General features: G+C 36.8%; 1 protein-coding gene across 8 annotated transcripts in view; it reads left to right on the plus strand.

The window, feature by feature from the left end:
• Positions 1-23,525, plus strand: part of NFIB (nuclear factor I B) — a 232,804-nt gene that overhangs the window by 116,064 nt on the left and 93,215 nt on the right. For 7 of the 8 annotated variants that reach the window (XM_027615065.2, XM_027615061.2, XM_027615064.2 and 4 more), the window contains exon 3: positions 13,742-13,795. The exons of the other annotated variant lie outside the window; for it this stretch is intronic. In XM_027615065.2, the coding sequence (XP_027470866.1) occupies positions 13,742-13,795 (54 nt within the window). The remainder of the gene's footprint in view (positions 1-13,741; positions 13,796-23,525) is intronic. 8 annotated transcript variants of the gene reach the window in all.

Consider the following 23,525-nt stretch of genomic DNA (forward strand, 5'->3'; position numbering starts at 1 on the left):
GCTGATGTGAAAATGCTGGATGTCAAGTGAGGTCTTGTGAACAATTTCTTAGAGAAAACAGAGTAATGTTGAAATTATTTCTCTTTTCAAATATGTATTATCCTTATGTGATGTATACTGGTGTATATTTAAGGCAGTTTGATTATTCCTGCATGATATTGTTAGCTATTCGGACAACTGATAGACAATTCAAAGTTGTTTGTGTCATGAGATATAAATAAATGTATAGTATTCTATAAAAATAATCAGATTTAGTTGATCCAGTCAAGGAGCAGACAGTCATGTTTGTGGAAAGGTCATTTACACAGGAAAAAAACCCAGGTATCATGTAACTTGTTGGGTAGAGAGACTGACTATGAGATGGTAAAAAGGAGAAATAGTAAACCTGGATGGGTGGGTAGAATTATCAAATCTCTTGGAGATGTATTTAGAGCTTGTCATTGAAAATCTAAGTAGTCTTTTTTTTTTTTTTAAGTCTTTTTACAAAAGACTTTGGGATATAGGATTTCATACTTAGTACTGAATGGTGACAGTGCTTTCTTGCCTTTTTTATGAGAATCATAATAATTACTTGAAATTTATTAAATTCTAAATGGCTTTATATTTAATCTGTCTGATACTGGTAACTCTATTACCTGACATATATTTTAGAATGATGAATATGTCAAACTTCAGCAAGCACATATATCTGTCAAGGTCCAGGGAAGTAGTGTTTCTGCCAGAGGGTCCAATAGAAAGACTTCTGTGAGGGCAGGGTGAAGGGGGGGTAGTTAGAAGGATGTTAGAACAGGTGAGACACCAACTGGGCAGTGAGGCCACCGACACATTAACATCAGCAGGAATTCACTACTTCAACCAGGACTGGAGGGGTTGTTGTTACCAGAATCCTTGAGCCACAGCTATCTGTGAGGTGTGGCTCGCAGAGAGAGGGACCCGTCCAGTGAAAGCTAGAACCACAAAGGATTTCTGGCCACCACTTGGAAAGACCTGTCAAAGCAGAGAGAGGAAATATTTCCCCTCTCCTTTCTTCTTGCCCTCTGATTTTCCAAACTCCCACCTGTGCTCCCCATTGGTTGGGCCTAGCCCAAAGCCAGTTGTTAACAGAGCTGGGAAATGTAGTTTGCAGGAAAAGAGTGAGGGACGGCTCTGAGGACAAGTTACCACTACTTGGCAATTCTGATTTTTTGAGGGGGCATGGAGAGATGGAATTGAGGTAAGGTTCAAAGCATTAATTTCATGGGAGGGATTGTGTTTGCATGATATTATTGAAAGGCTTCTCACACTAGTTTTGCTTACAGGCATCAAGTTACTAATTTTTTTTATCCTACTAGAAAAAATTTAGTTTATGATTTGTCATTATACATTATTGTTAGATGCTTTTGAAAATTCTCCACGATTTTTTTTTTTTTGGTTAATTTTCAAATTTTAACATCCTTTAAATGTCAGGAAGAATTTGATCTTCTCTAATTAGAACAAATCTTGAAAGCCAAAAACAACAGGTGACAGTCTCAATCGTTCTGTTGGTGGTTAGCTCTGACAGAGAATCATAGATGACCTCACCTTCCCCTCTTCCATCTTCTGGATGTACTGAGAATGGACAAGGGAAGTTCAACTGCCCTTGTCATCAAGCACTGCCTACAACTTGGAAATGATGATGTGGTTTCTTGGTTCTTTTGTGACTTCTTTGCAGGCTCGGTATGCAGCATACTTTGTTTTTTGATTAGAATGCAATGTCAGTCTTGAAATGGCAGCATAATAATCAACTTGCAAAATTGAGCATTAGCCATGTGTAATGTATGTGCAGTAAAAATAATCTTTATGAGAATGGGAGATGAATCTGCAGTAAAAAACTTGAAGTTGGTCTGTGTTGAAGTTTTGTCACATCTGGAAGACATTTGATGTATAAAATTACATAGATTTGATACCATTCAGGGTTAAGACATATGGATGGGTCATAATGCAGAAACTGGTTCTTTTTCATACTCTTTAGACTTAGCTTAGAGATTTTTAATAATAAGGAGTCCATTTGAATCTCTGTTAAAGATAAACTGAGCAAAATGACAAAATGGAAGGAATTGTGAACACATGGTACACGGCTCAGCACCCTTAGAGTCTTGATTCCCTTCTTTAAAATGGATATATAGCAAGTGGACATACCTCTCATCATTTTTTTCTTGTTTCCCAAATAACCATAGTCATGAACAGTGGATTCTGTAGTAGGCTTCTATAACAGGTTCTTTATTATTCTTGGTTAAAATTACCTGTATTTTTAACTTTCCTTTTACAATGACATTTGAAAGAATATTGCCACACCAGATTATAACAAATCTTCATATTTCTCCTGGGTTATAAACTTTTCAGAGTTTTTCAAACATATTATTCTACTTATTAGAATATCTTGACCTTCCTTTAGGAAAAAAAAGTAAAATCAGGGGTGCCTGGGTGGCTCAGTCGGTTGAGCGTCCCGACTCTTGATTTCAGCTCAGGTCATGATCTCAAGGTCATGAGATCGAGCCCCGTGTCAGGCATGGAGTCCACTAGACATTCCTCTCCTTCTCCCTCTGCTCCTCCACATACCCACTTCTCTCTCTCCCTCTCAAAAAAAAAAAAAAAAAATCATATTAGCACAGCTTTTTGGTTTGTTTTTATTTTATCAATAAAATCGAGTGACATTCATGCACAATTTTAATTGGCAGGGGGAAATTACTATCTCCTCATTTGTTTCCTCGTTTTATCCTTTTTTGAAAATGTTCACTCACATGATGTATTATTCCAGTAGTCTTATTCCTGGTAAATTAGCTTTTGCCCTGAAAACATGGGGACAGAACTTCTTTGAACCATTTATCAAGGAACTGTTAGCACATTGACTACCCCTCCCGGCCACATCAGCGCACTTCCTGTTTCATCAAGTGACTTCTCTCATTTTTTCCTCCAATTTTATGATAAAGTTATTTTATAAACAATAGCAGTACTGAATGTCTGACACGCAAATCTGCCTTCCTGTGGTAGGAGGTATATTAATTTTGTATTACTCTATTTTTCTGCTAATTACTATGCACCTCTGGATTAAATACATACATTTATTTTTGTATGACTATATCACCACAGACTTAAGAGCTATGATTTAATAATAAAGCAAAGGCTCGTTATATAACCAGTAAGGTATACGAAAAACCCATTCAATTTCTTTTCTGTACGCTCATATGAGGATTTAAATGCAAATGTTTTAATAATTTGGAAAAGTATCTTTTCACCTGGCATAATGGAGAAGTCTATTCAAGTAAAAATTTTCTTTTTAGGAACTTATGCCTATGATCAAATGAGCACTTTTGAAATAAGAATATGACTTTTTGGTCCATGACTGAATCAATTGCTAAATTTGTATTTGTAGAGAGGTTCTTAAAAAATAGAATATATGTAGATAATCATCAGACAAGTAATAGTTATGATTGGCATTACTGCAATTAATTATAATTTGAGGAAGATGAAAAATGGCTGAAGTTAGAGCAGCCATCATTTACCGTGGACAAGCCATCAAGGTCTTGTTCACGGTAAAATAGTGGTCATTTATTCAACAAATGTTGATGGAGTGCCTACTAATATGCCAGGGATTATGCTAAGTAGTGAATAAGACTTCCATGTATCTTGGGGCGCTTGGGTGGCTCAGTCAGTTAAGCGTCTGCCTTCGGCTCAGGTCGTGACCCCAGGGTCCTGGGATGGAGTCCCCCATCAGGCTCCCTGCTCAGCGGGGAGTATGCTTCTCCCTCTGCCTCTGCCCCTCCCACCTGCTCATGCTCTGTCTCTCTCTCTCAAATAAATAAATAAAAATCTTAAAAAAAAAAAGATTTCCATGTATCTTGACTCCATGAATTTTATAATGTAGCAAACGGGCTGGACACTAATCTGGCCCTTTAATTTCCAGTGCTTGTTAGCCTTTTCAAAGGGAAATGTGGAGTGAAAACAGGAGGACCAATTAGGTGGGGTTTTGCGGGGGTAGGGGGAGGAGTGAAAGTGGGAAATTAGACCTCAAAGTATATTTTAAAAAATACGTTGGCTTTTCTCCACAAATACTTGTGCATATTTTTATTTTCACTGTTGTATGAAGTTATTTTTCCCCTCTCTTATTTCTGTTGTAAATGACTAAGGCCAAAACCTTGTACCTTTTTCTTGTCCAGTTTTAAATGAATGGGCAACGTGAAAACTGATTGAGGCTTGAGTGGTTTGCTCAGGGTCAGAGTGGTTGGCAGTTACTGAATGAGACCCAGGCGTTCTGACTCTTCAGACCATTTGGAGAAAACACAGCCTGCTGTCTGAGAAGAAAAATTGCCAATGAAATATTAGAAAGTCTTGTATCTGCGTTGTTTTTTGTTTTGTTTTGTTTTGTTTTTGTTTTTTTTTGACAGAGAGTGAGAGAGGGAACACAAGCAGGGGGAGTGGGAGAGGGGGGAAGCAGGCTTCCCGCTGAGCAGGGAGCCCGATGCGGGGCTCTATCCCAGGACCCTGGGATCATGACCTGAGCCAAAGGCAGATGCTTAACGACTGACCCACCCAGATGCCCCTCTTGTATCTGGTTTTAATCTAGATATACAATATAATAGTAAGTTATGGAGAAATACATGGAACGGCATAGCACAAAGGGGCCATGTGTCCACAGGACTGTGGCACGTGTGGGATTTAGACTAATCCGTGAAGACCCCAGGACAAAATAAAAGAGACAAGTCAGTCACTGTGTCAGTCAGTGTAACAAGCGCTCTTCGGGGCTTTGGAGGTATGAGAGCATTTATTTTTCCATGCTTTCCTTTTAAGAGCAAATCTAAGACTAATATGATCATAAATATTGCATTTGGTTTATATTGAAATTTTGCATTGATTTTTTCAATTTGCTTCCATAATTATGTTCCTGGGTCTGATGACATTCTGGTTTTCATTTTCAGATTCATATTTCACCAACATTCTCTTTGCACTACATACCTTACTATAAAATGCAGGTTTCTTGGTTTCCAAGAAAAAAAATTACATAGAATAGCTGAAATCCACAATGTCTCCCAGATGGGAAAGACAGAACATTCATCTCATCTTTTCCTACTGGATCTGGCCGGGCTTTGGAAAGTACTTCATTGTTTTCATATGGCCAAACGTATTGGCCAATCGTTCCTTAAAGTACGCAGTGGCGTGTTCATCTAATATTATGAGATATGGGCAGCATTTATGAAGGATTATAAATCTTACAACTCTCTTCAGAAACTTAAAATACAGCTGGAGATGTTTTGCTTCCAACAAACATGCAATCTTCATAAAATTGGAAAAGAAATGTTTTGAATAAATAATGTCTTCGTTTATTTCTCTCTAGTGCAAGAACTATTTTTTTTTTTTTTTGTCAAAATCATGCCATAAAACTCCTCCCTCCACTGTACAAACACCCTTGCCTCTGTATTTATATTTTCCTGGTGCATTAAAAAAATTTTTTAAAGATGCCAGATTGCTTTGCCTTGTTTTTAAAGATAGAAAACTGGATTTGCTCCCAGGGACTCTTTCCCTAACTAGGCCAGTTTAAAAACTAAACAAGGATTGAGTCAGTTAATTAATTTAAATGAGATTACAAATCAAAAACATATTACGCAATCTTGATTTAATTACCACATTTTATTTACTTAATTGAAAACACACTGTAGAAACTTAGCAATCTTGACAATGATCAGTATGGTGTCTTTGCATTCGATAGGGGTACAGGCTTAGAAAGCAAGAAGTATAGATGATCCTGGTTGTGACCTTTGGTTCACTCAATCCCTGGATCAGTAAAGAGTCATTGAACTTAATCTTAGGCCAGAAAGGTCAGATACGATTATCCCTGCTTTCATTTGTGAGGTTTTGGTGCTAGTTAATGAAGCAGTGCAAACCTCTGGTCAAAGATATTGGTAGGTTTAACACTTTTTATGCAGGGGTGTTTGTATCTGCACTGGTCAATAGTCCCCTCCTGTGAACAGGTTTAATTTGCTTACATAAGGACATGTGATTTTTTTTTTTTCCCCCTTAAATTTCAGTGGCCTCTGTCTTTCAGCTAATTCCTTGTGGACAAATTTTGGTCTTGAGCCCAAATAAATCCTTATTTTAATCCTTGAGATACGATGCTTTGAACCTAATCACCCTGTTAAACCAAAAGAAGTAGCTCTTTAAAAGAAAGTTTAAAAATAGAACTAGTGGAATGTGTAGGAATAAGAAATAGAGGATAGATTACATGTCTGGGCTCTTGTTTTATATTTTCTTTGGTTATGTTGATTTATCTGTAAGGACCCTCAACATAGCAACCTCTTTTAAAACTATGAGCTTTGTTGTATTCAACAGATATTTAAAAATCTGTGTTAGCCAATAAAAAGGAAGATCTGAAGATACGGGCCTTTAGATGGGAAATAATAATATAGATTACAAAGCATGATTAAGAATATGTAGGAAGCCATGTTTCCTGACTATTATTTTGCTCTGCCAAACGTATTCAGGAAGGTTTGATTTCTCTTCATACTCAGACCTGGGTTTAGGGAAGGGGGCACTGATTCAGCAAAAACATATCAAGGACTCCACTAACAAAGCGACAGAGTTAATGCTTTCTATGGGCAGGTGGTTAACCAAGTCTCGCAACGAAGCGGATGCCATATAATGGAATGTCCTATTGAGAAGAGAGAGAGACAGAAGCTAGAGAGAGACGGGGGAGGGAGGAGAGAGAGAATGAGCAGGCATTTTCCTACATATTGACATGCGTACAAAAGACAAGGAAGCACTTGGTTTTCCTACGTTCTTTGTGTGTGTGTGTTATTCTAATAAACATTTAATAGAGGAAAAAGAAAATATTGTAAAACTCTAGTTTTGTGTCACCCCAATTGATGAAGCAGTCCTCCATCAAAACTCAAGCTGTATTAGCATTTTAACTGTACTGAAGAAAAATACGGTGAATTATGTAATCAGAATTGCAGTTATATGAAGCTAAGTCACTGTAAATCCCAGGGAAGCAGTCATTGTGAAAAGTAAACTGCCAAGAATGAGGCACAACACTTGAGCAGAGGGAGGTGGGAGAGGGTGAGAGAAGTTTGTCCTAGGAGAATAGTTTTCTCCCCCTTCCCTTTAAAAAGGTGCATGGTTTGTCTTATTTTTGTGTGTCCCTATTATAAAATGCATGCATTGTAATCCCTTCCCCAGGGTTTTGCTTGGTCCTTACATCTTGACTTTTCTCTTTCTTAAGTGATTCTTTCTGTCATGCTATATATTTAATTTGTAAAAATATACTATTTTAGTATGTTGGTAATTAGTGTTTAGGAGAGAAAGAAGGGGGCCATTCCAAGTCTTAAAAAAAAAAAAATCTTGTGGTATTCTTTAGTTGACAATGGGCTATTTCTTTACCTGCTTAAAGCAAAAGAATATGACAAAGGGGCCCTTTATCACACAATGACTAATTTTAGTTCTAGCGAGAGGCTATCTGTAGGTTAACAGGTTACAGTGTGGGTTTCATTTACTCTTCTGATATCCCTTGATATAAAAGCCATATTGTTATAGAATCATAGAATTTTAGAGGGGACCTGACAAATTACCTTCTTTAGTCTCCTTTTTACACCGACAGGACTGTAAATTAAAATCATACCTCTCAAATTTAGTTTTTCTGTTGATGCTCCAGTCATGGTGCCAGAAAATAAAATGAATTCCTGAAATAGGTTTCATCTAGGAGTAGAAAGACAGTTTATGTATAAAGGACATTAAAGGCTTCTTGGCCTCCTGCTTGCGAACTGGGGCCCTGCTTCTGGACCCTCACCAGACATTTCTTCCCTTTGGAGGAGAGACCCCAAAATTAATTTCTGACTCAAAATCGTCTCTTATCTCCCCCCCCTCCCATTTCCAAATATTCATTCTGGATATAAGGGAAGCAAAACTCAGCCTTAACATCGGGCCAGGACTAGTACACTTGACCCCTCCCCCTTTTTCTTGCCATAAAATGTGTGTCTATATGATTTTAATGTATGTTTCTGCACCTAAGGGCATGCCTAGTCTTTCTTCTTTATACACTTTTGTACTTTTATTTTATTTTATTTTAAGATTTTATTTATTTATTTGAGAGAGAGAGAGAGGGAGCACAAGCATGGGGAAGGGCAGAGGGAGAGGGAGAAGCAGGCTCCCTGCTGAGCAAGGACCCTGATGTGGGGCTCCATCCCAGGACCCTGAGATCATGACCTGAGCCAAAGGCAGACGCTTAACCATCTGAGCCACCCAGGCGCCCCCACGTCTGTTCTTTTGTAGACTACTTGTTTCCTACTCATTGGGTTTACCCAACCGAATGTCAGGCGCTATATTGAAGATTAGGGCAATAGGGCTAACTAGGGTCAGCATCTCTGCTTTCATGTAGTTCAGAATCTAAAAGGGATGACTTCAACGTGGAGGACTTCGGGGAGGGAAAATAAAAGGGGGACAGAATGTGAGAAGACTTGGAGTCATCAGATGTAGGAGACATATGGGGAACCAGAAGGCTAAGATATGACCTGGGAGTTGGTAAAGACCAGAGGTGTCTGGAATGGCATTACTAAAAAATTTGGAGATTTTCCTATGAGTATTTGGAATACATGTCAGGGTTTCAGCAGTGAAGTAGCTTCAGCATTTTGAAGTTTTAAAAAGATTACCTTGGTAGCAGAGTGGAATTATGTACTACCGTAATATACGATCTGTTCATTTTTCAGGACCCTGTTCCTAAGGTCCCTTCCCTGTGATACCTTCTATAACACGGCCTTGCTCATCATTCCTAGGAAGAACCAACTGCTTGCTGATCTTGATACATACTCATTAATAATACCTATCACAGTGTATTATAGTTTATTTGTACATTTATTTCTCTCTGGGCAGCCTCTGAGCTCTAGAAGGCACAGAATGTATATTCTTCTTCTTAAAACAGTATTTTAAAGGTCATTATTATAAATTAATTGGAAATTTATAATTGAGAACCTATTATGTCCCAAACATCAGCAACTGGAATATAGGAGGTGTTCCATAAATCTTACTGATTCACATCTAATTGATGCTTACCGTAGTGACCTTCAAAAGACTTTCAGTTTTGATGGTCTGCCCCCATCAGACAATTGAGTTCACCTACCTCAGAAAGTGAGTACTCAAAAACAAACATTTAAGCAGTTATTATTTATCTTACCTATTTAACAAATATTTTATTGGACTTCCACTAGATCATTAGTAAAACATTAGAATCCAGACTAAATTTGATTTAGAGTTGTCCTCTTTTTAAAGTGTCAATTACTATATAGATTTTAATAATAATTGTTTCCAACTTAGAATGAAAGAATAGCTATGGGCTTTTAAAATTTATGAAAAATGTTTTGAATGTATTGGTAAATGGTAGGAAGGAGGAGGGAAGTTAGGGGAAGGTCAAGTTCCCAGAAACATTTAATCTACTGAAAGATCACTTGGCTGTACATGATTTGAAGATTGCATCATAACCTCTCAAGAGGCAGTGTGTCTGAATGGGTGGCCCATGTAGAGAACATATGTTTTAATAGTTGCCATGTAACTTTGGACAAGCCATTTAGGTCACTTAAATATCCCAGGATCTTTCGTAAAACTGAGTCAGGAGGGAAACTGGCCATTCTTTAGGTAAAGCTTAGATATTAGAAGGGTCATAAAAGGCTGGCTGCTTTTTAAGAGGGAGTACACGAAAGGATTGAGGAAAGGTTGGTAAGGGTCATGTGGGGAACCTTTTCTTATTCCTGGGGAAGGAGGAATACATTGAGTTTAAAAAGTAGTAACTTAGAAATGGCTTCATTAACTATTTTCTTCCAAGAAGAAGACATATATGTTTAATTCCACACCATTAAAACATAAGGAATGGGGGTAATATGAGATTTTTATAAGTATGTAATACAAACTGTTTCAGTTCTACTTTACGTCCAGTGAAGTCAGAAATGTAGAAGATGTAGATTGGGATCAAGGAAGAGAAAATAAAATGTGGAGGGAATGATGGAGGACTGGTTTAGGTGTGCTGCCTTCAAGTTCTGCTCCCCTCACTTTCTCTCCACTGCATCCAGATTGTTCTAGACTCAAGACCCAGTGTGCTGGGCAACTCACAACCCCATTCTTACCACCCTTGTTCTTCGTAGACTTCAGTCTTCTGGAAGGTCATCTTCCATCAAATGGCTGGTACCGACTGCCTTTTGAGCATGAGAGCTCCTGAGAGCCTTGTAATGACAGCATTTTATCCCTTGAGGGGAGAGGGGTAGACAGCTTTTACGTAGGAATTCTCAGTGGGCACACACTCCTTCATGTTCAGGTGATTTACCACAAATCCTTTTATTTTTTTAAAAGATTTTTTCAAAGATTTTATTTATTTATTTGACACAGAGAGAGGGAGCATAAGCAGGGGGGAGCTGCAGAGGAAGAGGGAGAAGCAGGCTCCCCGCTGAGCAGGAAGTGCGACGTGGGACTCGATCCCCGGACCCTGGGATCACGACCTGAGCCAAAGGCAGATGCTCAACTGACTGAGCCACCCAAGTGCCCTGCCCCGTCCACAGATCATTCTAGATGCTTGCCCTGGGATGGGCAGAATTTAGTCATATCCCTTTTCTCCCTTTCTTCCTGAGAGTTAGTCCATTAAAAATATTAATCATTCTTTGAATGTGACCTCTGTGTTTGATATCTTTCATTTACTCATTGTATTGCGTCTGACCAGTGTATGATGGTTTACATAAAAGTTTTGCAACAATTCTACGAGGTAGACAGTATTACAGTTGTAAAAATCAAGACCACAAGGCTCTAAGGATTAAGTAATTGTGCACAAAATCACTCTACTAGTGAGGAACAGAGCTCGAATTCATGATAACATATTAAGTACACACAGACACATAGGACTTCAGCAAATGATGGAAGTGGTTGAAGAAAACCTTTGGGTTTAGAGTAATGTGACCTGGGTGGTGAATTGGAAGGGTTTTAGATGTGGTCTGAATAATTCCTTCTCTGAAGCTAACCACAGTAACAGTTCATTTTGATTTCTCTGCCAACTATGACTCCCTGGTTACTTCCTTTTCTAGCAGTTGGAATTAAGTGACCAGTATAAGGTGCCATAAGAGTTAAGTGTAGATTGTAGTATTAGATTTACAGTCTGAAAAGTAAATGCTAATTGCTCCCTCCCTGAGGGGGCCTCTTCTACGTTTTGGGATCTAGTATATGCTCTTTTACTTCATGAAAAGGCACAGACTTTGGAACATGAGGGAGAAACTACCATTGTGTGCCAGTAAATGCCAGATCATTTTAGAAAGTGGAATTCTTATTAAAAGCAAGTGTGTGACTCAAATGTAGTGTCTACTTAAGTTTTCCCTCAAATGCTTGTGTTTTTTTTTTTTTTTTTTGTAATTATATTGTTTTCAAATGAAGAAGTTGGTGTGCAGTTGTTGGAAATGGGGGAAGGGGTAATTTGCAGCAGAAAAGAATAGGGTTTCCCAGTGGGATGTTGTGGTAACAGGGGGTGCCATTGTTCTAGCTGAATACTTTCTTCGGAATAGAAGAGACATTCATTCTTTAATTGACCGAAGTTTTAGCAGCCAGATGTTGGGAAGGAGTTTTGTGGTGCCCTTTTGAAATTGATTTAAGTAAACATACAAGGCTCAGGGAGAGTCTACAACCCCTGCCCCCTGAGGACAACCTCAACCTGCCTCATGTTGTGTCATCAGGAAGGTGGCATTAGCCACCTTGAGGAATGCGTGTCTAGACCTCCATAAATATGAAGTAACTTTAGAAGGAAAAAGAGAATATGAAGAAGCTCTCTGTCCAGTGGGTATGTTAATAACAATAATAAGTAGGAACTCCTCAAAACGTTAGAGTCACTTGAGAAATTAAACTGGAATGTAGTATCAGTATTGAAGGACATTTGTCAGAGGAACTCGAGGCAGAAATAGCTGAGGCTGTAGCAAAACAATGTCATTTATCATTTTTATGTAACTATCATACTCCATGCCTGGAAAATGGCCAATGTTGTACCATCTTTTATAGGAATGTAGAAAGAGAATGATTGACCTTCTAAGTTATAAGTCACGGACTCTTGCCTCAATTCCAGAAAAAGCAAGCAAATTCATGAGAGATGAGAGAAAAGCATTTTAGAGAATATTCAACTCTGTGACTGTCTACAGGAGATGCTAGCTGGAGCTCAGGCTGCAAGAGTAGCCCCTAACAGTTTCTTTACTTCCATTTTGGAAAATCAGAAATCAGTTGAAGGATAATGTGGGAATCACTAAATATATTTGCGAAGATTTCATGAAAGCTATTCTGGAGAAAAAAAGAAGACAAAGGAAATAGGATGAAGAGGTAGGATTCTGATCTCAGCGTTAAATCTGGTTGGCAGGCATGAGGCAAATTGCAAAAATAAATAACCAAGTTCTATATAGAAAGAGACCAACAGGATCCCCTTGGATTTAACAGTAGAAGCAGCAATTGCGGTATGCTAATCACTTACATGGAAGAGCTTAATAACCCTGCTGAAAAAAACCAGCATTAGATTTTTCTGCTTCAATGAGACTGGATTCCTGTCTTGGCTTAGGTACCATGGCAAGATTTTAGGGAAGAGACTGATCTGTGGCCACCTATCAAATTTTGTTGACATTCACTATCAAGTTCAAAATTGCCTTTCCTAGGCAGGCAAAGGAGGCTGCTGAATCTGAGCCTTCCATTCCTCCGGCATTTACTGAAAGCCTAGTGCATTCACAGCCATGAACAGCACACTGCACACTGAGGAAGACACAAAAGAAGTAGACAGAATCTCTGCCTCTGCTTGGGAGCATGCAATTTAGCTGGGGAGACAAAATTTAAATACTAGAACCAATAAAAGAAGATTACAAAGCAACCTGGAAGTAAGTGTATAATAATATGGGGCAAATGACACAGATAACTGCAGAGGGGAAGTGGAGGAAAGAGGAATGAGCAAAACACAACAGTGTTAGATTAGCTGGGCAAGGCGTGTTGCCTAACTGTAGTATAGCCTCTCCATTGCTTTCCACAGAAAGCATCAATGAAAAATAACTTGGGGTAGGAAATTCAGATATACTACATTGATCTTTTTCTCCTTATCTGCAGTCTGTCTATCACAGATGGAAATTAAATTGATCCAACAATTTGCTCTCCACAAAGCTATGTTAGTTTCTACCTAGTAATTTATGCTTTTCTTGGTGTTTGCAAATCAATTGCTATTATGGGATGCAGACAAATCTGGGCCTGGATCCAGTAGGTTGGGAGATTATGGGAGTGGATATATGTGTATGCACATGAAATCCTGGAAAAATGGACTCTCGTTTCTGTGTATTTCACTCACTGAATAAAAACATTTTCAGGTTCTTAAAAGCATGTTTAATTACACTCAGATTGCATTTTTAGGGGATGTATCTGCTTTATTTCATATTGCTTCTGACAGGCCCAACCTCCAAACCACCTTTAGTGGCTTTGGAGCCAGACCTTTTGTTTTTAAAAAAGGCCTTGCTCCATTCTGAGACTATGATAGACTCTACTTTTTTCTTTTTCTTTTGACATAGAAATATGTATGGACTTTCACCTAGCTTGATAAATAAAGTGTTGCTGCTGAAAGGCTTGGGAAAGTATACTTTATTTAAACACACTCAGCTTCATTGTTGCATCTTAACTTTTTTTTTAAAGTCCTTCTGAGGATTGTGAAATTTGTTCAAAACAAATTAAAAAGAAAACATTTTCTGTGATTTCTTTATAGATTCTGGACAATCAGGAAGTCCAAGCCACAATGATCCTGCCAAGAATCCTCCAGGTAAATATATGCTCCAAGATGTTTGCAATCTAACATTGTTGGAGAACAAAGGTACCACTGTATAGATAAACACCCCATGATTGGTCAGCTGCCTATTTTGTTCTGGCAGGCAGGTATGATCAGGACAAGATGTGATTCTGTGTAGGCCCTTCACAGTGGCAAATACTTCTATATCGGCGTCATCCATATTTACCTAACCACCGCCATTTTAATTTTTGTTGGTGTTGTTTGAAAAGTGAATGTGCATGTATTTCAGTTGTGCATTGTTCAGGTGCTAAAAGTCATTGGTGCTTAAAAGACCAAAAAACCACTTCATCATTCTTTTAAAATGTACCAGAAAAAATAAAAATTTCCATACTCCTATTAGAGTTTATCAACTCTCATTACTTTAAAAGAAGGGTTGTGGTGGTGGTTGGTTATGTGTTCAGTGAAGGATTCTTTGAATATGAGTTTTTATTCCATAAAGTTTTTATTGGATTCCAAGAATCAGGAAATAATGAAAGTAGGACTTTTCCTTCAGTATAATGTATGCCAAATACCCTCTTTATGTTCAGAAGTTGTTCCAGATCTGAAAATGGGCTTTTATAACTTGGCTGTCTTCATAGTTTTGTTGCTTCTCAACCTGAATATATAGAATTTGACATTGATTTAGGAGTAGTTTGTGGTTTTTCCTCATGACATAAAACTTGTGCAAAGAAGAATTTCTAATATTTCGTTATCAGAAGAATTTTGTTTGTATCTGTAACTTGGGTAAAAGTGTGCTCTAAGAATGAACCAACAAAAACAAAACAAAATGAACACAAAAATCCAAACTTACCACACATACCCTCTACCTCCCAAAATAATCTGATTTGGTTGTTTTCATTGAAAATAAAACAAAATGTTTTTAAAAGGTGATAATAAAAGTTTTCTCAGGTAGGGCACCTGGGTGGCTCAGATGGTTAAGCGTCTCCCTTCACCTCAGGTCATGATCCCGGAGTCCTGGGATCGAGTCCCGCATCGGGCTCCCTGCTCCTTGGGAGCCTGCTTCTCCCTCTGCCTCTCTCTCTCTCATGAATAAATAAATAAAAGTCTTTAAAAAAAAAAGTTTTCTCAGGTAGACTTAGTTTTAGGTCCTTAATTATTTGACCTGCCTTGTCATAGGGTTTTGCTACTGTGAGGCTGAACTATCTGAAGAACTCCAAACTATAAGAAAGTATGTCAGACCAGTCTTGTTTTAAAATGATGTTAGAAAGATACAGTAAGTAAATATGCAAGTAGAAATGCAAGGTCAATATACTTTTTCTTTCTGAGTCTTGCTTATATTTTGTTCCTTATTTTTATCTTAGAAAAATTATACTTGTCCCCCTATATATTAACTTACTCTGTATTGTATAAAACCTTACTGTTTGGCAAAAGTAGTGGATAGTTCAAAGATTAAAAGTTTTAATTAAATATAGATTGAAAAATGTATGCTAACTTGATTTGTCCCGACTTTTATCAAAATCATTCAAAATTAATACAGACTGATAACAAAACATGCAAAAAACAGAACAATTTTAAATGTAATTTCCAGTTAAATCTATTACTTTATTTTTTGTGTTGGTGGGAGATTAGAATCAAAAAGGTAGACTATTCCAAATGTAATAAATTTTGTCAGAAGTTTTCTCAAGTTGAGGGGCACCTGGGTGGCTCAGTCAGTTAAGGATCTGCCTTTGGCTCAGGTCATGATCCCTGGGTCCTGGGATCGAGCCCCACGTAGGGCTCTCTGCTCAGCGGGAGTCTGCTTCTCCTTCTCCCTGCTACTTCCCCTGCTTGTACTCTCTCTCTCTCTCTGTCAAATAAATAAATTGTTTATTTATTTGACAGAGAGAGAGAGGGACAGCAAGAGAGGAACACAAGCAGGGGGAGTGGGAGAGGGAGAAGCAGGCTTCCCGATGAACAGGGAACCCTATGCGGGGCTCGATCCCAGGACCCTGGGATCATGACCTGAGCCAAAAGCAGACCTTAACGACTGAGCCACCCAAGTGCCCTAAATAAAATCTTTAAAAAAGAAGAAAAAAGGAAATTTTCTGAAGTTGAGAAAATTTCAATATGCCTTTAACTTTACTAAAGTAAAGAAATCTTTTTATTTGAGTGATATTTTCTCTGTGTAGCATGATAACCCAAAGTGAATTGTGTCCAAACATTTTTTAAAAGCTTCCTTACTCATTTTAGAGAGAATGGGGTGGGGGAGCGTAGTTAATAGAAAAAGAGTTGATAAGTAATGTAAGTCAGTCAGACTAAACAAAGGATATGGTCTTTGCATTTGAAATTAATAAAGCTGTTACTGTTTGAAATGCATTTCTGAACATGTACAGAAAGAATTACATTCACTTAAAAATGTTGTCTACTTAAGCTGAATGAATAATTGTTGAATAGTTATATAATGCCAGAATTTGACTTTTCAATATTTGTCAAGAAGCTTGGTTAAATTTTTCTTTTGCTACATTCAGTGTAGCATCTCTAAATTCATCTGTTGCATGTAATATGACAAACAGAAATAATCAAGGTAGAACACTTCTGATTTTTTCCCTTTTTAAATTTTCCTTGGAAATCAAACCTTTTTGAGACTGATATGTTAAAACTGGGGTGTTGTAGATCATATTATGATTAGTTGAATATTGTATATACACAAATGGTATATCAATTATCAGTTTTTCAGTTAGAATATAACATATATAATATCAAAATTAAATGGAATAAAATTAGAATTTTCTTTGATGATGCAGAATCATGCCAACATTTTAACATACGTTGCGTATCATTGTATTATGGAATTAATCATAAAGATTGTTAAGGAATCCTATTTGATGGAAGTGAGAGTTTGTTCTGCAGTACCTTGAAATAAATCAAGCCACTAGGAATGTAGAATGGCTTCTAATTTGAAATGTGAAAAATAAGAACTTATTAAGGTTTTTTTTTGCAGTCATTTGGGATAAATTATACATATTATTAAAAGCTCTTTTCATGGGGTATCTGGGTGGTCAGCCGGTTAAGCGTGTGAGTCTTGATTTAGGCTCAGGTCGTGATCTCAGGGTCATGAGATCAAGTCCCTCGTCAGGCTCTGGGCTGAGTGTGGAGCCTGCTTAGGATCCTCTCCCTCTGCTCCTCCCCTGCTTGTGTGTGTGCTCTCTTTCTCACTCTCTCTCTCAAGAAAAAAAAAAAGAAGAAGAAGAAGAAGAAAAAAAGCTCTTTTCTTGAATATAAGCACGTTTGGGATTTTAGAGCATAATTTATCTTTTGGAGGCTTTTTTTCATCTCTGTGTTCTGGCTTTGGCTGAAATGTGAAATCTCTGAAGTTTCAGATTCAGTATCTCAAAAAGGCACAATGCATTCATGGGAAAATTCAGTCTACTACCATAAACAATGAAACAATCAAATCAGTTTGCTGCTTGTATTGTTATAACAAAAAGAAGCTAAACTTCGGGAAAAGATCACTTTGAGGGTTAACACCAGTAGTTTTCTTATCACCAGTACTTTTCCACTGGGAGATGTGCAACCCATGAACAGGGCTACCATCTACTTCCTAATTCTTGGGAAGAGATGGCAAAAAGTCCAGCCCTTTTGGAGGTAGAAGCTCTGTGAAATCTGTTCCCTGCTGTTGACCTGAAGGTGGAAACCCATTCAGTCATTTGATAAGTACAGATGCATGTGTCCACCCACAAATCGAACACCCCCTCTGGCTTGGCTTTTCTCCAGCATCAGACATGACTGTCCAACATGGAGGTCACATCTTTGCTGATTCCGAAGAACTTCTGCAGGGTGACCTTAAAAGTTTTTCAAACTAGTACGGATGTCTCCATATAGGCCTTTAATTTTCAGCTGGTGCTTTTTGATTGGGATTAGTACTTAGCAAACTGAGCATAAGCAAACAAAAGCAACACGTTATTGGGAGGAGCAGTATTTGGTATTTGTTATTTTTAAAAACATTTTTGCAGTGTTTTTGTTATTTTAAAAAGCAATGAAATAGTCTTTATTGCACCTCCTTATACTACTTGTGATTTAATATTTTGTTTTTATTCTTTGTTACATGATGGGGATGGGCATCATCATCCTTTCAGAGCTAAGGTGCTTTAAAATTCTGATGGTGCCCAAGGATAGGACGTTGTTATTTTAGTCAAGAGGCACTAGACCACTTCATTTTTTTTTTTTTTAATGATACACATTTCCTTTGTTTATGTTGGAGTCAGAAGTTATACGTTTATATTTAGTTACTTTTTGAGCATTAAATTAATCCCTTCTAAGCAATAGAACTATGAATCCTCTCTCAACTATCTAAGACAACCGTTTGGACCAAAGGAGAGTAAACCACTAATTTAGGGACTTACATCCATCCTAGTTTTATTTGTGACAATTAAAAACTCGACTGTCACTTTTAGGAAATGTGTGATTGAATTGCAATTTTTTGAAATTAGCTTTACCTTGCTCTGGTGTTTTGTATCCCTACATTCCTTCAGCTATGATCTTTTAGATATCCCAATCTCAAGCACTTGTCTATTGCTGCAGTGGTTAATATCCAAGAAAAACAAGGCAATCCAGAAGCTGGATTTTGCCTTTGGATCAGTTAGAAGCTGACGCCTCATTTTGGAGTTTAGGAAGTCTGTAGTTATGTGGGGAGCTCTCTCTTGGCTGGAAATACAACAAAGAAAGGGTGAATTTTAGGGAAGTTTTTGCAAATTCTATGATGAAAACTTATGAAGCATTCTAAGTATCATTAACCAGAGCTTTCTCAACTGGAATGACATGGACTTACCCTACTTTTCTTTTTTGCACATTTTATAGCATGCTTGTGCTGTTTTGTGTGTTCATTTTTTGTGTATAGTCTGGCAAAACCTCTGGAGACCCTTAGGATTATATATTGGGTGAATGTCAAATAAACTATCTTACATCCTCTCTGGAACAAAGATGGAACTAAATAAATAACTGAATAAATTAGACAAGGAGTATCTATTAACTATAACAATATTCTTATCTTACATTTAAGAAATTCCTTATTACATATATAAGTATAAAGAAGTATAATATATAATATAATGTTATATTATATATATAAAATATATTCCACATATCAGAGAGATCATATGATTTCTGCCTTTCTCTGTCTAACTTCTTTCACTTAGCATAATGCCCTCAAGATCCATCCATGTTTTTGCAAATGGCAAGATTTCCTCCTTTTTTTATGGCTGAATAATATTCCATATATATATATATATATATATATTCCATTTACATATACACACCATATATATATTCCATTTATATTTATACAGCATATCTTCCTTATCCTTTCATCCATTGATGGAGACTTAGGTTATTTTAATATCTTGGCTATTATAAATAATGCTGCAGTGAACATGGGGGTATATTTATCTTTTTGAATTAGTGTTTTAATTTTTTTAAACAAAAACCTAGAAGTTGAATTCCTGGATCCTGTAGAGGTATAATTTTAGTTTTTTGAGGAAAGTCCATACTCTTTTCCATAGTTGCTGCACCAATTTACATTCCCACCAACAGTGCAAGAGGGTTCCCTTTTCTCCACAGTCTTGCCAACACTTGTTATTTCTAGTCTTTTTGATAATAACCATTCTAACAGGTGTGAGGTAATATCTCATTGTGGTTTTGATTTGCATTTTCCTGATGATTAATAATGTAGAGCATTTTTATTCATGCACGTGTTGGCCATCTGTAGGTCTTTTTGGGAAAATGTCTATTTAGGTCCTCTGCCCATTTTTTTTTTAAATATTTTATTTATTTATTTTGACAGAGAGAGAGAGACAGTGAGAGAGAAAACAGAAGCAGGGGGAGTGGGAGAGGGAGAAGCAGGCTTCCCGCTGAGCAGGGAGCCCGATGTGGGGCTCGATCCCAGGACCCTGGGACCATGACCTGAGGTGATGGCAGACGCTTAATGACTGAGCCACCCAGGCAACCCCTTCTGCCCATTTTTTAATCAGATTTTTTTTTTTTTGTGAATGAGTTGTATGAATTCTTTGTATATTTTGGATATTAGACCCTTATCACATATATGATTTGCAAATATTTCTCCCATTCAGTAGGTTGCCTTTCCCTTCTGTTAAAGGTTTTCTTTCCTATGCAGAAACTTTTAGATTCATGTAATCCCACTTGTCTATTTTTGCTTTTGTTGCTTTTGCTTTTGGTGTCAGATTCAAAAAATCATTGCCAAGACTGATGTCAGAGAGCTTCCTGCCTGTGTTTTCTTTTAGAAGTTTTTATGGTTTCAAGCCTTACATTCAAGTTTTTAATCTATCTTGAGTTAATTTTTGTGTATGGAGTAAATAGTTGTCCAGTTTTATTCTTTTGCATGTGATGGTGTAATTTTCCCAACACCATTTATTGAAAAGACTGTCCTTTCCTCATTGTGTATTCTTGGCTCCTTTGTCATAAATTAATTGACTATAAATGTATGAGCTCATATCTAGGCTCCCTATTCTGTTCCATAGATCAGTGTGTGTGATTTTATACCAATACACACTGTTTTTATTACTATAGTTTTGTAATAGAGTTTGAAATCAAGGGGTGTGATGCCTCCAGCTTTATTCTTTCTCAAAATTGCTTTGGTTATTTGGAATCTTTTATGGTTCTATATAAATCTTAGGACTGTTTATTCTAGTTCTGTGAAAACTGCCATTGGAATTTTGATAGTGATTGCATTGATTTCGTAGGTTGCTTTGGGTAATATGAACATGTTAACAATATTAATTCTTCCAATCCATGAGCATGGAGTATTTTTCCATTTGTTTGTGTCTTCATCTATATCTTTCATTAATGTCTTTTAGTTTTCAGTTACAGGTCTTTCACCTCCTTGGTTAAATATCCTTAGGTATTTTAATTTTTTTTTTTTTTTGATGCAATTGTAAACAGGATTTTTCTTTCTTTCTTTTTTTTTTTTTTCAGGGGAGGAGGGGCAGCAGGAGAGGGTGAGAGAGAATCTTAAGCAGGCTCCATGCCCAGCATGGAGCCCAACATGGGGCTCGATCTCACAACCCTGAGATCATGACCTGAGCTGAATTTAGGAGTTAGGTGCTTAACTGACTGAGCCACCCAGGTGCCTAAACAGGATGTTTTCGTAATTTCTCTCTCTGATAGTTCATTATTAATATATACTAATACAACAGATTTTTGATGTTGTATCCTGCAACTTTACTGAATTTATTTGTTCTAACAGTTTTCTGTTGGAGTCTTTAGGGTTTTCTATATATATAATATCAGGTCACCTACAAATAGTGACTGTTTTCTTTCTTTCTTTCTTTCTTTCTTTCTTTCTTTCTTTCTTTCTTTCTTTCTTTCTTTCTTTCTTCCTTCCTTCCTTCCTCCCTCCCTCCCTCCCTCCCTCCCTCCCTCCCTCTCTCTCTCTCTCTTTCTTTCTTTCTTTCTTTCTTTCTTTCTTTCAATTTGAATGCCTTTTATTTCTTTTTCTTGCCTAACTGCTGTGACCAGGACTTCTAATACTATGTTAAATAAAAATGGTAAGAGTGGGTATCCTTATCTATTTACTGATCTTAGAGGAAAAGCATTCAGGTTTTCACCATCAAGTATGATGCTAGCTGTGGACTTGTTGTATATGGCCTTTATTATTTTGAGGTATGTTCCCTCTATGCCCATTTTGTTGAGAGATTTTATCATAAACAGATTTTGAATTTTGTCACACGCTTTTTCTGCATCTATTAAAATGATTATATGATTTATGTATAATCATCACATTGTATCACATTGGCTGATTTGCTGCTGTTGAACCATCCTTGCATCCCTGGGATAAATCCCACCTGATCATGGGGTATGATCCTTCTAATGTATTGTTGAATTTGGTTTGCTAATATTTTATTGAGGATTTTTACATCTATGTTCACAGAAACATTGGTTTATAATTTTCTTTTCCTATGGCATCCTCTTCTGGTTTTGGTGTCAGAGTAAAGCTTGCCTCATAAAATGAGTTTGGAAGAGTTCTTTCATTTTTTTGGAACCGTTTGAGAGGGATTATGTTAATTTTTTTTTTTTTGACTGGTAGAATTCACCAGTGAAGTTGTCTGTCTTGGACTTTTGTTTGTTGGGAAGTTTTTGATGACTTACTCTATCTCCTTACTAGTAATTGGTCTGTTTAGATTTTCTATTTCATCGTGGTTCATGGTAGGTTGTATGTTTTACAAATTTATCCATTTTCTAGGTTATTCAGTGTGTTAGCGTATACTTTTCTATAGTGGTCTTTTATTATTTCTGTGATATGAGTTGTATCATCTCCTTTTTCGCTTCTGAATTTATCTATTTGAACCCTTTCTTTTTCTTGGTGAGTCTAGCTAAAAGTTTGTCAATTTCATCTTTTCAAAAAACCAGCTCTTAATTTCATTTATTATTTCTATTGTCTTTTTAGTCTCTGTTTCATTTATTTCTGCTCTCATCTTTGTTATTTCTTTCCTTCTGCTAACTTTGGGCCTTTGTTCTTCTTTTTCTCATTCCTTGAAGTGTAAAGATACACTTCAGCCAGTTCATTTGAGACATTCCTTGTTTCTTGAGGTAGACATTTATTGCTAAGAATTTCCCTTACAGAACTGCCTTTGCTGCATCCCATACATTTTGGAATGTTTCATTTTCATTTTCATTTGCCTTAAGGTATTTTTTGATTTCTCTTTTCATTTATTCTTTGACCCATAACAGTATATGTTTATTATAGTAATATGCTGATCTTGCATTTAAGAAATTCTTTAAATCATAAAAATTTTGCAGTCGCTCTCTCCCCAACTCTGTTTTATAGGTACTGAGAGTAAAACCAACAGAGGGTGGTCATGATACGAATGAAAACCAACCAAATAATTATTGATAAAATTGGTTTAGCATCTGTAGCTGGAGTTTTCATTGGTTGGGATCAGTAGGGCCCAGATTTGCTTGATTTCTCACTTTTTTTTTTTTTAACTTAGAATTTGGGACAAACTTTACTCTCTAATAGTTATAGAAGTTATACAACATTTTTCTTTATTTGCATGTGAAGGTACACACATTTTCATAGGCCCCTAAGGAGCTCCTAAGAGGATGCTTTATTTTAGAATATGATGTTCAAAGTCAAGGAAAAGAAAATTTACTCTGCTTTTTAAAAATCATAGCTCATTTACTCCTCCGTTAATAAGTTCATATCCCTTCATTCTCACATCCTCATTTATTGTAGCCACAAGAATAAAAAAAATTTTATAGAGGAAAATGCACTATTTCATGATACTTAGAAGTAATTTTAAACTTTGGCATTAGACAATATGCAACTGACTATAAACAGGGTTTCTATTCATGGAAGTATAAATAGAAAGACACTAAAAGGATTGGTTAACTGTGGTAAGGCTTGACATCGTAGGTAAACCTTTTATGTAATTTTAGAATGAGGTCTGTGCAAGTCAGTGCAAAAATAAAAGGATTTTTTTCTAACAGATTTTGTTTCTGAAACAGTTTTCTTTTTTATCCTTTAATTTTTTTTCAAGACATCACATTCAGTAAAGTTCTTAAATGTTCAAATTTAGGATAGAATTCAGAGTAAAGGAGTAGAAGATTAAGAATGTGTTTTCTTGGCAAATTACTCTTAAAAAGTGAGAATGGCTCATAGCCCTCAGCTCCTTATTTTTATAGGCTGCATATGGGTGCTTGTGTACAACCCATTCCTCAAAAATTGATCTACGTAGTAGTTAGCAACATGCCCAGCCTCTGTAATTTTTCT

The sequence above is a fragment of the Zalophus californianus genome, chromosome 13 (genome assembly GCF_009762305.2).
Source record: "Zalophus californianus isolate mZalCal1 chromosome 13, mZalCal1.pri.v2, whole genome shotgun sequence".
NCBI classification, from domain to species: Eukaryota; Metazoa; Chordata; class Mammalia; order Carnivora; family Otariidae; genus Zalophus; species Zalophus californianus.